Source organism: Macrotis lagotis, chromosome 2, assembly GCF_037893015.1.
Source record: "Macrotis lagotis isolate mMagLag1 chromosome 2, bilby.v1.9.chrom.fasta, whole genome shotgun sequence".
NCBI classification, from domain to species: Eukaryota; Metazoa; Chordata; class Mammalia; order Peramelemorphia; family Peramelidae; genus Macrotis; species Macrotis lagotis.
This window is the reverse complement of record NC_133659.1, coordinates 236,925,148-236,942,056: the sequence shown is the minus strand read 5'-3', so window position 1 is coordinate 236,942,056 and position 16,909 is coordinate 236,925,148. Positions and strand designations below refer to the sequence as shown.

The 16,909-nt window shown below is 37.9% G+C and overlaps 1 protein-coding gene across 2 annotated transcripts in view; it reads left to right on the top strand.

Moving 5' to 3' along the window:
- The window catches only part of HEXD (hexosaminidase D), a 35,129-nt gene that overhangs the window by 17,335 nt on the left and 885 nt on the right, over positions 1 to 16,909 (top strand). For both annotated transcript variants that reach the window (XM_074225215.1, XM_074225216.1), the window contains 6 exons: positions 7,175 to 7,246; positions 7,762 to 7,957; positions 15,320 to 15,402; positions 16,158 to 16,236; positions 16,313 to 16,414; positions 16,628 to 16,717. In XM_074225215.1, coding sequence (XP_074081316.1) covers positions 7,175 to 7,246; positions 7,762 to 7,957; positions 15,320 to 15,402; positions 16,158 to 16,236; positions 16,313 to 16,414; positions 16,628 to 16,717 — 622 coding nt within the window. The remainder of the gene's footprint in view (positions 1 to 7,174; positions 7,247 to 7,761; positions 7,958 to 15,319; positions 15,403 to 16,157; positions 16,237 to 16,312; positions 16,415 to 16,627; positions 16,718 to 16,909) is intronic.

Genomic DNA, 16,909 nt, shown 5'->3' with positions numbered 1-16,909 from the left:
CTCATTCCTTAAACTTAAAAACCTCTGGAAAGTACTTTGCAAATCTTAAATTGTTTACTTGCAAATCTTAAAGTAGATTTAAATCTGACTCAGCCTATCCTTTGAGCCTTATTTCTGTTCTTCTTCTTCATGTTCTTTATTTCATCATCACTGAATTTCTTGCTTCATTCTCAGTCCACCCTTCCCATACCTCTGTATCCTCATTATGCCAGAATGAACTCCTTCTACATGTCAGTGTTTTAAAATCATTACCTTCTTTTAAGGTCCAATTCAGGTATCTCTTCCTCCATGAAGCCTTTCCTGATTTCTTGATGTAAAAGGACCCTCTTCCTCTGAAAATTTTCTTATGGTAGTTTGCCTTTATCATATTATTTCCTATATTATATTTGCCTGTTGTCAGTATTATATTCTCTTTCTCCTTCCTCCATTAGATTATAAATTCCACAAGAACATACAGTTTTTTTTATCTTTGTATTCCTAACACACAGCATAGGTTTATTAATTCTTTAACTGAATTGATTGCTAATTCCATATTTCCATGATTTGTATATAGTTGTAGCTTTTTTTAATAAAGACCCTGGCATTTTGTTAGAAGGATAGCCTCCAAATTGTTGCTGATTAAGTGCAACATTTAGTAAATGAACATTAAGCAAGGCGCTTCAAGGAGTATCTAACCCTGAGTCAGATTGAGGCTTCTGACAGAGATACTGCCTATAGCAGCATGTCTAGGTTGAGAAAGAGAGAGAGAGGTGGATAGAGACAGAGAGGAGAGAGAGAAAGGCAGAGAGACAGACAGAGAGAGAGAGGAAAGATAGAGAAGAGAGAGAGTGTCTTAAAGGCATTAGGAAATAGGTAGATGAGACTGCAGTACAAAGTGCCTTCTTGTGTGAGAACTAAGAGAGAAAAAAGACTTTTTTTTTATGTTTTTGCAAGGCAAATGGGGTTAAGTGGCTTGCCCAAGGTCACACAGCTAGGTAATTATTAAGTGTCTGAGACCGGATTTGAACCCAGGTACTCCTGACTCCAGGGAGGGACGGCGCTTCATCCACTGCGCCACCTAGCCACCCAAGAAAAAGACTTTTAAAAAGCTAAGGCTCTGAGAACAAACAGACTTAACATGAAACCTTAGGATTTTAAATAAAAAGAGAAATAAATACCTATAGTAGAACAAAGCTGACCTGGCTAATCTGAAAGCTATAGGAGTCTTCTTTATTTTCATTATGCCATTAATGTTCCTTGCTTATTGTTAGCTTTTCCTATCAGGAAACTCATTGTGAACTGTGAGATTTAACAGCCAGTGGGTCTTTGCCAAGTTTTTCTTGTCCCCAGTATTAAAATTATCCAGTAACAGCTCTAAAGCCATCTTAAGTGATGGAAGCTCTTCTTGAATGACTTTAATACCCATGCTGGGTGTTGGATGTGGTAATAGAAATAGTTATTAATCATTGGCCACTTGGGACAATCTAGTTCATTTTCTTAAGAGGCAATGCCGGGGCGGCTAGGTGGCGCAGTGGATGAAGCGCCGGCCCTGGAGTCAGGAGTACCTGGGTTCAAATCCGGTCTCAGACACTTAATAATTACCTAGCTGTGTGGCCTTGGGCAAGCCACTTAACCCCATTTGCCTTGCAAAAACCTTTAAAAAAAAAGAGGCAATGCTGTTGCCATGATCAAGGCCTGGGACCCCATTAGTCATACTGATAGGTTTTTCTACAGCTTCAGTACCCAGGAGATTAAGAAAGGTCCTGGAGGGAAAAGGCTTGCAATTTCCAAACTATATGTGATCTTGCTGTTAGAAAGAGAACAAGACATATGGATGCCAGTGGGGAAAGTCCCAAGAACTACTGGTGAATATTCCCTGAATAAGGAGACTATGTGAAACCAAATACTCAAGTCTTATGTCAGGCATTATATGAGAGCATCATTTCAGAAAAAGTTTCATAAGCCTGGTCTGGAATTCCAAGCCAGAAGCTGTACAATGTGATCACCATTTAGAAAGACAATGGAGTAACCCAAAGCTAGGATGCAGACAAGTAACAATCATTCACAGAAGTGCCTTAAACAAAAATGAGTATATCAGTACAATTCATTTAGGAGAAATAATAGTGGGAAGTCAATCTTTATTCCAACATTCAGGACACCTTTTAGTTACAACACAAAACAACAAATTCTGTCTGTAGAAGAGTTATAGAAGTACAACAGATGTGGAAAAAACTTTTGCAAGCAGATTCATTATGACTGGACATCAAAAAATTCCTATTGGAGAAAAGTATTATGAATATAAATAAATGTGAGAAAAACCTTCGGCCAGAGGGTGGCTCATAACAAAACATGAGAGAAGTCATACTGGACTTTTGAAAGTAATGAATGGGAAATCTATGATGAGAAAGGAACTCTGTGAGAAGACTTCAATGAGCAGAGAAAGTCAAAGAAATGTGAAAGAATCGTCATACGGGAGAGAAATCCTTTTAATATAATAAATGTGCAAAAGTCTGATAAGAAGGAAGTTTTTATTAGTATGAGAGAATTCATACTGGAAGGAAATCATTTGATTTTAGAAGCAAAATACAGGATGTTGTGAAGATCAAATGAGATAATATTTATAAATCATTTGGTACAGTATTTGGTAACATAATAGGCACTTAACAAAGACTTGTTTTCTTCCTTTCTTAAATCAGAAAATTCTTCAGGCACAGAGGAGCCTTTATTTAGACATAAAATAATTCATGCCTAGAGAGTAAATTTATGTTTTGAATATGGAAAAAGCTTCAATTCAAAAATTTATTTCAAAAGAGAAATTACATAAAAAAAGTAAATTTTTCTTCTCAAAGCCCACCAGTGGAATTTAAGCCTCTTTAGGGCAAGGATTACTTTATGTTTGTCTTTTTTTTCCCCAGGATGGAGTATAATTCTTAATTCATGGATAGCCCTTAAAGGATGAATTTTTTAAAAATTATTAGTTAGGAAGGAAACATTGTACATAAGATAATTTATCCTCATGAGAAACTATATTTTTGAGAAATACTTAGAAGTCAGCAGTGAAGTAATAGAGATTCTGAACTGTATTAATCATGAGAATAATACTTAATATTTTATATATCACTTTAAGGTTTATAAAACACTGATTATGCTCTTTGATCCCCATGGTGGCCCTGTGGGCTGGGTGTTCATTTTTCAAATTAAAGAGAATGAGATTCATAGAAATGGAGTGACTTGCCAAGGGTCACATAGCTGCTGAGCTACTGAGGCAGGATTTGAACTCAGGTCTTCCTCACTTCAGGTACAATATTTTGTTCCACTGTACCACCCAATATTAAACACATTCTAGACAAGAAGTTCCTAACCTAGAGTCTATAAGCTTATTTTAATAACTATTTCAATATAATTACTTTCATTTTTAATCCTATGTGTTTTATGCATTTAAAAATCATTATCCTGAGAAAGGGTCCATAGGTTTTACCAGACTGCCAGAAGGGTCCATGACATTAAAAAAAAGGTTAAGAAGCCTTCTCATAGACTATTCTAGAAGTTAACTTTGGGGATGTAAGAATACATAGAATACTTCATAAAGAGTGATTTTTTTTGTTAAATACCATTTTTGGATATTCTGGATTGCAGTGGGCAACCAGGTAAAATATTTGGTATGCTAAAAGATAAAAAATTATTTTTCTTACATTATGTCCTTTACTCTAACATAAGAGGTTTCATCAGGTGGCAAAAGAATTTATAACCTTGGGGCAGCTAGGTGGCACAGTGGATAAGAGCACTGCCCTGGACTCAGGAGGACCTGAATTCAAATCCGGCCTCATACACTTAATAATTACTTAACTTTGTGACTTTGGGCAAGTCATTTAACCTTAAAAAGGAATTTATAAGTTACTTGTAGTTTTAGCAAAATTGCGTGGGGGGGGGGAGGGAAGGAGACATGACAAAGTCACACTTTTACTTTACTTTTTTATACCAAATTTAGTAACTGAATCTTATTATATGAAATATCTTAGCCTATTCTATCTCTCCTTTCTCTTATTCCTGTCACATTTCCCTTTTAGCCAGACTCCATTTTTTACAATATATCTTCAAACTCAGCTCCCTCCTGTACTTCATCCATAAAAGCTCCTTCTACCTGCTCTATTAAATGAAAAGTTTCCTATAAGTATTATCAGTATCATTTTTCTATGCTGGGATACATGGTAGTTCATCATCATTAAGTCCCTCATATTTTACCCTTCTCTTCCATTCTCTATGCTTCACCTGAGTCCTGTACCTGAAGATCAAACTTTCTGTTCAGCTCTGGCCATTCCAACAGGAACATTTGAAATTCCTCTGGTTCACTGAAACCATCTTTTTTCCTTGGAAGAGGACATTCAATTTTGCTGGGTAGTTGATTTTCGGTTGCATTTCAAGCTCTTTTGCCTTCCAGGATATTATATGCCAAGTCCTATGAGCCTTTAATGTAGTTGCTGCTGAGTTCTGTGTGATTCTGACTGCAGCTCCATGATATTTGAATTGTGTCCTTCTGGCTGCTCGTAACATTTTCTCTTTGACTTGGGAGTTCTGGAACTTGGCTATAATATTCCTGGGGGTTGTGGGGTTTTTTTTTTTGGATCTCTTTCTGGAGGAGATAAGTGGATTCTCTCTATTTCTATTTTGCCCTCTGCTTCTAGGATATCTGGGCAGTTTTCCTGTAGGAATAATTTAAAAATGATGACAAGGCTCTTTTCCTGATCATGACTTTCAGGTATTCCAAGAATTTTAAAATTATCTTTCCTGAATCTGTTTTCCAGATCAGTTGTTTTTTCAATGAGATGTTTCACATTTTCTTCTAATTTTTCATTCTTTTAGTTTTGAAGTATTGTTTTGACTTTTCTTAAAGTCATCAGCTTCCTTCAGTTCCATTCTAGATCTGAAGAATTTGTTTTCCTCAGAGAGTTTTCTTATCTCTTTTTCCATCTGCCGAATTCTTCTTTTTAAAGTATTCTTCTCCTCAATAACTTTTAAAACTGTTTTTTCCATTTGGCCCAAGCTGGTTTTTAACATGCTATTTTCTTTAGCATTTTTTTTTTGGATCTCCTTGACTAAGCTGCTGACTTTTTCATGTTTTTCCTGCATCTATCTCATTTCTTTTCCCAATTTTTCTTCTATCTCCCTCACTTGATTTTCAAAATCTTTTTTGAGCTCTGTCATAGCCTGAGCCCAATTTCTGTTTTTCTTGGAGTCTAGATGCAGGAGCTTGGACTTCCTCATCTTTGAGTATTTTGATCCTTCTTGGGATCATAGACAAAGTATTTCTCAATGGCTTTCCTCTTTTTTCTCTGTTTACTCATTTCCCTAGCCTATGCTTGGTCTTGGAGTGCTTCCTGAGCTTTTGAGTATTATTGGGACACCCCTCCCCCACAAGGATCTCAGTGTGTGAAGCTCTGTGAATGACCACAGGCGCACCCCTCTGCCACAGGGCTGAGGTGGGGGGTGGGGCTGCTGTTCTATGGTGGGTCTAGACTGTGATCAGGATCTGAATGTGGTCAGAGCTCCAGAGTCCTGTTCCAGGTACAGAGGAGAGAGCTCAGAAGTCTCTCTACTCCCCTACCTAGACTGAGTACTCAAGGCTGAGTTGCCTGGGGGCTCCTGCTTACTCCACCTGCTTCCAGTTCCTGGATCTGGGCTTCCCTGGCCATGATGCCTGCTGAGTGCCCTGAGTGCTGGGCTTCACCACTAGTTCTAGCAGAGCCCCACCCCATCTTCCAAGTTTCTGGTGCTCCCCTAATGTAGGCCAGGAAACTGCCCCTGCTGCCATGAGCCATAGTTCTCAGCATCCTGGGGCTGCCTCTAGGAGGCTGAAGTTCCTTCACACTGGCAGGCTGCCCCTCTAACCCCATGGAGCTGAGCCTTTCTGCTCTTTTCCAGGTTACTGCGGGCTGGAGAACTGCCTCACTAAATCCCTCTGTGGGTTCTGTCTCTCGAAAATTTAGAGTTCTTATTTTATAAGTTTTGAGAGAGAGCACCTAAGAGAGACTCTTCTCCTGTTGCCATCTTGGCTGTGCCCCTCTCTATCCTTCTAGCCTTGCAGAGCTCATCCTCAGCTTTTCACTCATTCACCCCTTCTTTTTTTTTTTAAGGTTTTTGATAGGCAATGGGGTTAAGTGGCTTGCCCAAGGCCACACAGCTAGGTAAATATTAAGTGTCTGAGACCGGATTTTGAACCCAAGTACTCCTGACTCAAGGGCCGGTGCTTTATCCACTGCGCCACCTAGCTGCCCCTCATTCACCCCTTCTATCCAATCAGTTGTTAAATCTCTTTCATTCATCCTCCTCTTTCCATCCAGGACCATTGTCCCATTTCAAGTCTCAACACATCACTTTGACTACTGTATTAGCCTTCTAATTGGTTTTCCTGCATCCAACCTTTCCCATTTAAATAAGTCATTCTTTACAGAACTGTGAAATTTATATTCCTATATTCCAGATCTAACCATTTATTAGTTCAACTGCTCAGGAAGCTATTGGTATCCTGTTGCCTCCTGAATAAAATAGTTTTTTCTGGTATTTACAATACCTTCATAATCTGGCTCCAGCCCCTTTCCAAGCTACTTACCCATTAATTGGGTAATTGTGTACTTTGTGGTTCAATCAGACTTCCAATTTGATGTTTCTCATATATATATTCAATCTATACCCTCTGAACCCTTGTATAAATTGTTTCTAATTTCTGGAATGCTCTCTTTACTCACCTTTGCCTACTTCCCTTCCAGGCTGACTCAAGTGCATGTACCTAGAAGTGGCATTTCCTACTTCCCCTCTTAATGACTTTCCCCTGAACTACTTTTTAAATAGGGTTTTGTATTAACGTGTTGCATATAATGAATTTGAGGACAGCAACTGTCCCACTTTTGTATCTTGTTCCTTAGGGCCTAGCAATGTACCTGACATATAACAATTTTCAAATGAGTGTTGATTTGATTCATTTAAATGTATGAATTTAATTTGCTGAAGGAACCCAGTTTATGCTCCATTTTGAGAAAGACAAGATAGAAATTGAAAATTAAGGGCTTATGTTCTCTAAAGCTTCTACTATTCTAAATATTTGATACTACCTTACATATACTAAGACATCATTTATCAGTATAGCTCAGACTATAAATCCTTTCTCATTTGCCCTTGTAACATTCTTGTTTTTTCCTAGAATCTGGAATAGCACAGTTGGTAGAGCCAATGATCTGGGACTACACTGAAGATATGGATGTACATGGAAAGGGTCAGTGTTGTATGACTGAGTAACTTATATCTGAATGCTCTTTTTAATTTTTCCAATTGAAGAGCTGATTGTGTGCTGCTATAGAATCTGTGTGTAAAATGTTAAATTGTCCCTCTCATATGAGCAAACCAATTCTCCTTACTAATTATACAATCTTAGTTCTGTACTTTTGGGCAGAATCAACAATGGATGGAAGTTACAAATTTAAGTTTGATGTAAGGAAAAACTTCCTTAAAATTAGTGCCATTTAGAAATAGATGGGCAGTGAATCTCATTGGAGAATTCTGAAGTAGAGAGTGGATGATCACTTTGTTGGTGTGTTGCTGTGGGGATTTTGTGAAAGCAGAGCACCTAATTTGGTCGATCTTAACACAGTGCTAAAAAAAGAAGTGTTGGATATTTTTATCCCCACATGTAGATCAGAGAAAGCTGGTATTTACTGGCATAGGTTCCATCCACCACTGAAACTCCATGGGAGCTAGGAAATTGAATACCTTTATTTTTTTTGTTTCTAGTTCTCCTCATGGATAAGTACAGGAAATGTGGTTTCCCTAAACTGTGGGTAGCCAGTGCTTTTAAAGGTGCCACAGGGGTGAATCAGTCTTTGACCATTATTGGCCATCACCTCAAAAATAACATCCAATGGTTGAAAGTGGCAGACAGTGGACCTGCTGAGATGCTGCAAGGAATCGTTCTAACTGGTTGGCAAAGGTAAAGGAACTATGAAAGTGACCTCTCACTGAATCCTTTCAGTCATTCATCCTGATATGCAAACAACACACACCTGAAGATGGCTCTTTGGCTAAGGAGGGAGTAAAGGAGTCTCAAGCAACTAGATTAAAGCTGTCCTTAGAATAAAAACTGCCTTCTTTATTTATTGACATCTCGATCAGGTTCTAGCTAAATTATATTTTAAAAAAATTTTTTTTAGGTTTTTGCAAGGCAGTGGGGTTAAGTGGCTTGCCCAAGGCCATGTAGCTAGGTAATTATTAAGTGTCTGAGGTCGGATTTGAATTCAGGTCCTCCTGACTCCAGGACTGGTGCTCTATCCACTGTGCCACCTAGCCACCCCTACCTAAATTATCTTAAGAGACAGTGTCCTAAGGATACTGAAAGGCTAAGGTCTATAAAGAATATAGATTTTGGGGGGTTCCTTTGCAACAAACACTAAATAGACTGGGTTCTTCTACCTCATCTTGTGTATATTTTCTTCTTTTTTTTTTTTATCACAACCTGTGATTTCATCAGTGCAGGGAACTCTTGGTATGAAAACTCTCTCTACTGATAAAGATTTATAGTCCAAGACATTTTCCATCATTCAGCCAGGATATGCCAGAGTGTTCTATACTGCAAAATAGGCCTTGTCCCAACCTATCTCTGCCTTGCTTTTGTAGCAGGACAATAGAACCAGGATTTGGGAAGACAGATCTTTTTAAGTATATGAAGGATCCTTCTATTTATTCCAATAGATAAAATAATATTAGTTCATTTCAGTGAATTACAACCTATTACTGAACCTAAAACTTTTTACTAGTTCTTGATTCTCATTCTTAAAATCTATTAAGCAGACAAATGCATTATTCTGTCCATTCTACATTCACAAAAGCTAGTTGGCTGACATATAAGGTTTTTTCCCCCACATTACTTGTGCTTGTTTAGGACATACAAATGATATATATTGGCCTTCTCATAAATTTAAAGGTTTTATTTTTTTTCCCCCACTGGAAAACAGAAATAGATAAGTTCAGTGGACAATGGCCTCGTCCTCACCGAAGTGGTCTATTTAAGAACCCTGGAGTGCATCTGGTAGTATGCTAGTTTAAAAAAAAAAAATTCAAAGGATGCACTTAGAACATACTTTCTCCATTGCTTTTTTAAGTCTAGATAATCAACAAAACAATAAATGAAGCCCTGATTTATAGTCTTTATCAGTTTCCTAGGTTAAATGAAAATTAACTGTGAAAATTAACATTGTTAATTAAAAGTCCTTTGACTTTTTTCTGGAGCTGGCTCCAGCATATCACTGAGTGTATTCTATACTCTCCTAGTCTCCCCCAATGAGATCTTAAGTTCTTTGAAAGGAGATATCATGTATTCTTATATCCCCCCCTAGTATTAATATTTATTAGATTGAATTGATTGTTTCTTTGGATTGAATTGTTTGGGTTGATTGGGTTGAATTTGATGGTTCCTTTACTTCCCATGGCCATATACATACCCCCTAAGTCTATCTCCTTGGGGACTGGAGAGGTTTATATGGTTTTTAGTATAGTCCCAAGTCTGATGTAGATAGATATTTTTCTTCATAAGGGCAGCTAGATGATGCAGTAGGTAGAACACCAGGAGGTCCTGAGTTCAAATGTGGCCACAGATACTTGCCACTTCCTAACTGTGTAACCTTGGGCAAGTGACTTAACCCTGATTGCCTCACATCCAGGGCCATGTCCATGATTCCTATCTGGCCACTGAATCCAGATGACTTAAGAGAAGAAAGTGAGACTTAAGTGAAACTTAGGACAGTAGCCTTTCACTTAAAACCAATTCTCTTGCTTGTCATGATAACACCTCCATGAGAATGAACAAACACCATTATCATCGTCATCCACAAACATCTTTTTGAAGGAGGAGATGGTCTGATTTCACTAAATTCACAGAAAATAAGTTTCATTCCACTTCTTCTAACAAGTTAGATAAGGTTTTCATTGGCTGAGGTCTAAGAGTTGAATGATCTGTCTTGAGTTATAGAGAGTTCCTCATCCCTGGAGATCTTTGTACAAAGGCCAGATGATCAAGTAATTAGATATATTGTAGCAAGAATTATTATTTAGGTAAGTTAGTATCAGTGACTTGTGGACCATTTCAATCTTAAGATTTTGTGTCTAAGAAATATTAACAAGGAGAAGTGAACCTAATCTTTAGCAAGTCACAATGTGAAGCTTAAATAAAAATCATGACAAAGCAAGAAAATCACAGCTTAAAATCTAACCACTATCCCCTACCTCTATTTGGTCATTTTTTTTTGACTTTCCTGTCCTATCCTTCTCCTTTAGAAGTGGACTATTTTTCCATCTTCTTCAAGAGACATATAAATTTTAAGAGACCCTCAATTCACATAAATCTTTTAGAAGTTTAAATGCCCACAGGCCATCCTAGCATTAATAATTTTTTTAAATATCTGAGATTTCTTAAAAACTCATATCAGCACAAAAGAAAAACCCCATTTTCCTAGTTGCTTTTTTTTCCTATTCATCTCCAGATACGATTTCTTACAGAAACCTGCTTCTTTCCTCAACTACACTAGATGGCACTATTCACTTTAATTGTTAATGAAAAGTAATCCCCATAAATTTCCATAGTTCCTTCATATCTTTCTTTTTAAGACTCCAACACTTTTGCCCTCATAGTCCCAAGTCTAGCAAAGATTTAGAGAAATAAAGACATTTCTAGTCCCCAAAACAAATCAGTCTTTAAAAACATAAGAATAATGATTTATGCAAAGCAAGTTTTGAGGAGGGGTGGGACAATATAATGACCACACTTTTTTTCTGAAGAGCCTAAAACTGTCTTGTTTTATCAGTTATTTCAAATGCCAGAGCCACATCCTAATGCAATGGGGGAAGAGGAAGTGAAAGCTCTGTGTCAGGCACCAATTGTCCTTGTGACCCTGGGCAAGATGAGTAATCTTTGAATGCTCTAGGCATCCCTAAATGTCAGAAAAAAAGTGCAGCTTCTTATGTATAAGTTTTCTTCTTATCACAGGTCCAGGCCCTAACTCTTTCTCTTTAAATGTAATGAAAAGTGACTTTAACCATTCTTAAATAAAGGAGTCAAATTGATGCAGTTGAGAAATTTATCAGTTACTATAAATCTTTAACCCCATCAATACCAATTCCCTAATGGTAATATGGAACTATATGAAAGAGAAAAGTGGTTTGGGTCATATGTTGAATTCTAAATAAAAGCCTGAGATCAGTAAGGGAGAGTGGTTAGATTTTTTTTTTTTTTTTAGGTTTTGGCAAGGCAAATGGGGTTAAGTGGCTTGCCCAAGGCCACACAGCTAGGTAATTATTAAGTGTCTGAGACCGGATTTGAACCCAGGTATAGTTAGATTTTAAGATGTGATTTTCTTGCCTTGTCGTGGTTTTTATTTAAGCTCCACATTGTGACTTACTAAAGATTAGGTTTGCATCTTTTTAATAGTTCTTAGACATAAAATCTTAAAATTTGAAATGGTTTAAAATTAGTAAAATATACTGATTTAATTTGCAAAACTTTGTTAAAGAAATAACATCCTCTGTCCAGAATTCTGAGGAAAATGCCAAAAGAGGCAAACAAAACTGTTACTGAAGATCTGGCACAAGTGAGGTTCTAAGAATAAAATATGGAACAATTAAAATATCCTATAGAGTAGTAAAAAGCACTGTATAATAAAAAAATAATCTATGGTATAGTACAGAGCAAAATACCTGGATTCTAGTCCCAGTAACTTCAGCCACATAACTTCTCTGGACGTCACTTTCTTCATCTCTGAGATAATGGAGCTGAACTAAATTATCTATAAAGTCACTTTCTTTTAGAGCCATTAGTAATTCTGAAATTTACAAAAAAGAATTCAGACCTTGGTACCTAAGATTTAGGCATTAGCTGCTATGTGTTGAAATCCCAGGGCATTCTGAAGCCACTATTTTGGAAGACCACAGCCAGAAAAGGAAACTAGATAGGACTAAGGCACCTGGTATCCTTTGAAGTCAGGGAGCAAGCTGTCATGTAAGTTTGTATTTTAAGTTCTGCTGAATAGATGCTAAGATGATTTGTTTCTTCCACCTTGAAGTGCTGTCACCATCAACTGAATTGCCATCCTCTGGAGTAAGTCACCCAGTGACATGTGGTTAGAACCATGACTGGAGAGGCACAAGCAGTATCAGAGTCAGGATTTGCTCTGCAAGAGCCTAGTAGGGGTAACCCAGGCAGGCCCCCTTCAGGAAGGCAGAAGGACTGATTGCCTCATCTTGTAGTTTTACAGGGTAGTTAAAATCCAGATCAGCAGTACTAAGTTAAAATCCAGATCAGCAGTACTAAATATCTTATGTACAATGAATGAAATGCATCATCTTAACTATGGAAAATGAGCATATAAAATAAAAGGTCTACAGACATGCACTTATTGTATGCATTCATTTGTGAGGGAATGCATGATCTGAGGTGAGGCACAGCTTGCTGCCACCTCACCTAGTGTCTTTCCCCATATTTGAGGCTAAAATATGCAAATTCAGCTTTTTTTTGTCTATTAAATGATTGAAACCATATAAAAATTATAAATATGTTTATATATATGAAACAGATCAATGAACTAGTATTAATTTTTATTATATCATTATTATTTTTTACTTTTCATGTCAGGGGAGGGTTTGCCTCCTCTTCCTCCCCTGACCAGATGCCCCTGCAGTTAGAACTTTATGTTCTGCTATCTCAATGAAACTCCATTAACTCTATATAGTCCAAAAGAAAGTCGCATCTAACAGACTTGTTGAATTAGAACATATGGAGAAACAAGGCAGTCTCTTTCCTAAAGATGCTTATCAGAGAATGAGGAAGGACAAGTGGCAGCTTACTGAAAAACTCTAGACTTGAAGTCAAAAAAACTTGAGTTCAAATTTGATTTCAGACACTTGCTAACTTTGGGGGCCCGAGATAGCCACTTAACCTGAGTCCTCAGTTTCCTCATCTGCTATAAGAATAGCATCTACATCTCAGGACTGTTGTGAGGATTAAATGAGATAACATATGTAAAGCACTTTGCAAACTTGCAAACCATACATGAATGTTCTTATTATATAGAAAAAGAAGTAATAACTCAAGGCAGCTTAACACCAAGTGGCCCATGAGTATTTCAGACAATAAATGCTATAGGAGTTCAGTAAAAGAAGAAAGAGATCACTCTTAAGGAAAACTCCTTGAAGGAGTCTTGAAGATAGGACAGAAGACAGTGGAAACAATATTGGAGAACAGTATGAATGCAGGTACATTCAAGGGTCAAGGCTGAGTTAAGTCTGTCCAGAGTGAAAGTTTTCATGTAATGGAAATTAAAGGTAAATTGATACCAGATTGAATGCCAGACTGAAGAGTTTGCACCTTATTTCTGTAGACAATGGGGAGCTATTGAAGGTTTTTAAGGCATAGCATAAACAAAGTACAATTTAGGAAGATTAATCTTATAATAGCATTCAGGATAGATCATAAAGGATAGAGAATAGAGACAGAGAGAGACTGGTTTGTTCAGAGACAATAGCAATAGCACAAGATCCCTTAAGGACTTAAACCATGGTAATCAACTTTGGGAATGTTAAAAAATTGATGACCATGTGAAAGATGAAGGAGTCAAAGATGACTGTGAATCAGTAAACTTATTAAACACCTACATGACGGACACTGTGCTAAACACAGGATACAAAGATGAGCAAAATTCAGGCCTTATTCTCTGGGGGAAAGACAATATGCAAAGAACTATGTGCAAACAAAAAAAACTATGTACAAGAAAAATGGGAAATAATCAACAGAAAGACACTAAATTAAGGATTGGGAAAGGCTACCTGTAGAAGGGAAGATTTTGCCTGGGAAATTGAAGAAAATCAAAGAAGTCAAAAGGAGATGAGGAAGGGAAAGCATTACAGGCATGGAGTAAAACATCTAAAGCCAAGAAATGGAGCATCTTATTCAAGAAACAACAAAGAGGCCAATGTCACTGGATCTAAGAGTACATTGTGGGGATTGACAGAAGGGAGAAAGGAAGGAAAGGAATAATCATTTCCATAGTACCTATGTCCAGATACTGTACTAAGCACTTTATATTATCTCATTTGAGCCTCACAGTGTCTCTGTGGAGGTAAGTGCTATTATCCCCATTTGGTTGTCCCAGTTCATATCTGGCCATTGGACACAGATGGCCCTGGAGGAGAAAGTGATGCAGGCGACTTAGCACAGCCCCCTCATTCACATCCAGTCCATGTGCTTGTCGTGGCATCATCTCTGATGTCATGGTCTTCTTTGAGTTGAGGCAGACAGGTTAAAAGATTTGCCCAGGGTATTACAGCTAATGCCCGAGATTATATTTGAACTCAGATCTGCCTTACTAAAGGTCCAGTACTTTGTCCAGATACATGACTGCATCTGACATTGTAAATTGTTAGATTAAAGAGGGGGAGGGGAATATTGTTAATGAGCATATGCTGGATGAAAATTCAGCAAAGGAGACTGAAGAGCTAGATAAGAGAATAACCAGGAGGAAATAATGTTCTGAAAACTTAAAAGTTCTCAACAAGGATAAGAGGGGTGAGCAGCAATGTCAAAGCTGTCTAGAGAGGTCAGAAAGGATGAGGATTGAGGAAAGGTCACTGGATTTGGCATTTGAGAGATCACTAGTAACTGGAAAGAGCAATTGTGGTGCATTGATGAGGTCAGAAGCTTTGTTATAAGGGGTTAAGAAATGAGTGAGAGGTACCTATTGTAGATGGCCTTTTCAGGTTTAGCCACCAGAATCAGGAGAGATGTAGAACAGTTAGTGAAGATGGAAGGACCAAAGGAGAGTTTTTTAGGGAGGTAGGAGATAGGGTCATGTTTATAGATATATTAGGCAGCCAGTAGGGGAGATTGAAAATAAGTGAGATTGGCGACAATAAAGGGGGCATTATACTAGGGGAGATGAGATATGAGATCAATTGTGCAAGTTAGAGGGGGTTTGCCTTAGCACATCTTCAAAGGAGAGGGGAGTGAAGTAGACAATAATGACAGAAGTCATCAGAGTCGTGTAAGACAGAATCTGAAAAGAGGTTGGGGGGGCAGGGGAGAAGAAGACAATCCCCAGACTAGGGATTATGATAGGCAAAACAAAAAATCAAGAGGACTAGAAAGTTGATTGTTAAAAAAATGACTGACTATAGACCCCAGGCTATGTACTTAACTAAGTATACCATAGAATGAAGCTGATGTTCTAAGGAAAGGGAGAGAAGATAACATTCATCATATAGTTCCCTCTCAATATTAAAAATAAATGTTTCTTCCTTTTGTGGATTCCAGGTATGACCACTTCTCTGTTCTCTGTGAGCTGCTCCCTGTGGGAATCCCATCCCTAGCAGTATGTCTGCAGGCACTCAAACATGGTACAGTGTGTTGCTTTCCTCTTTTTCCCTGAAGTACAAGCCCCAGGATTTCCTAGAATCTTTTTTTTTTTTTGGTGTTTTTTCTCTCCCAAGAACTGTGTATGCAATCACTCTGCCACATTGGAGTGCTTCCCACACATACCTTGAACTTCCCTTTTCACACAAGAAATACAGTCATCTCATTACCCTGAATTCTTCAAGAAGGGGGTTACTCTAAATTGGAAAGTCTACCTGATTTTGGGGGGGGGGGGTGAGACTGTGAAACAGTGTCTTAAATACTAAGCAACTGTGCTGCCTTTCCAAGGAATAGGGGAAAAAAAAAACCAGACATCTACTAGCTGAATTTCATCCTCATGCTCAATCCATGTAACTAGACTAGATCTGTTCAGTGGATCTGTGAGCTTAAGGTCAGACCTTTGTTCACCTGTAGTTAACCTTTGTTCACCTGTAGTTTAAGAAATTAAAACAAAATCCACTGGAAGGAAATAGGCCTTGAGAAAGGGGCCTGAAAATATCAAGATAGTTTTCTTAAAAGGGAACAAACACAGGCTTGGTGAGAGGAATCACCTATGTGGAGATGAACTCTGCCCCCAATAAATTCTGCAAAGTCTTCTTTCTTGTCCTCAGTCCTGAGCAAGGGATTCACAGCTTTCCCAACCAGATCAATAACCAGGAATAAATTCTCCTAAAATAGGAGCATACTCTGCCTCACCTTTCTCCTCTTCCCTTTACTAAAGAAAATGTTTCTCTTTCAGGAGGTTACACTGACAATGTTAAAAAATCAGTGGAGAAATATCTAGGGATGTCAGATTTGGAAATCAACAGTTTTATAAGGTAAAACCACCAATTCCTACTAATGTCATAGCCCTATATTGATAGTTCTAAAATTGATGACTTTCTCTCTTATTAGTGAAAGTTCTGGGACTTTTCCTGGCAGTGATGTCTTCTCCCTGGTCACTCAGGTCAGCTTTCACCTAAGGCGCTCTGTGGATGAACTGCTAGAAAGAAACAGGTTAGTTATTAACAAGCAAGAATTGGTGTAGAACAAATTACAAAGAAATGAATTCTGGTTCCTTCCTTCACTGTACCTAGTCTATTTGAGGTATAAAACATAGATGCACAAAGGCTGTCAGATTGTTCAGTCTGATCATTGGGTACTAAGAAATATTGCATAGCCACATGCATATATGACTGTTAAGTACAACCCCAATGCATTTACTTACAGATATGTGACAGGTTGGTTCAGCCCTTATCATCGCAAGAAGAAGATGATTCATCCAGTTATGATCCAGCACATCCAACCAGATGCTATAAGGTAATGGGGCTAACTCCCTTGCCAGACTTAGTGCAGCTGCTTTGTCAATTTTTTCTGAAATAACTTGACTCTGAATCCCCTATGCCAAAATTGAATGTCTCTTTATAGGAATTCATTCGTTTTTCCTTTCCTGTACTAGACACTAGCACTTGAAGTTCTTATTTTGTTTTTTGACTCCCATTTAAAAGGCTA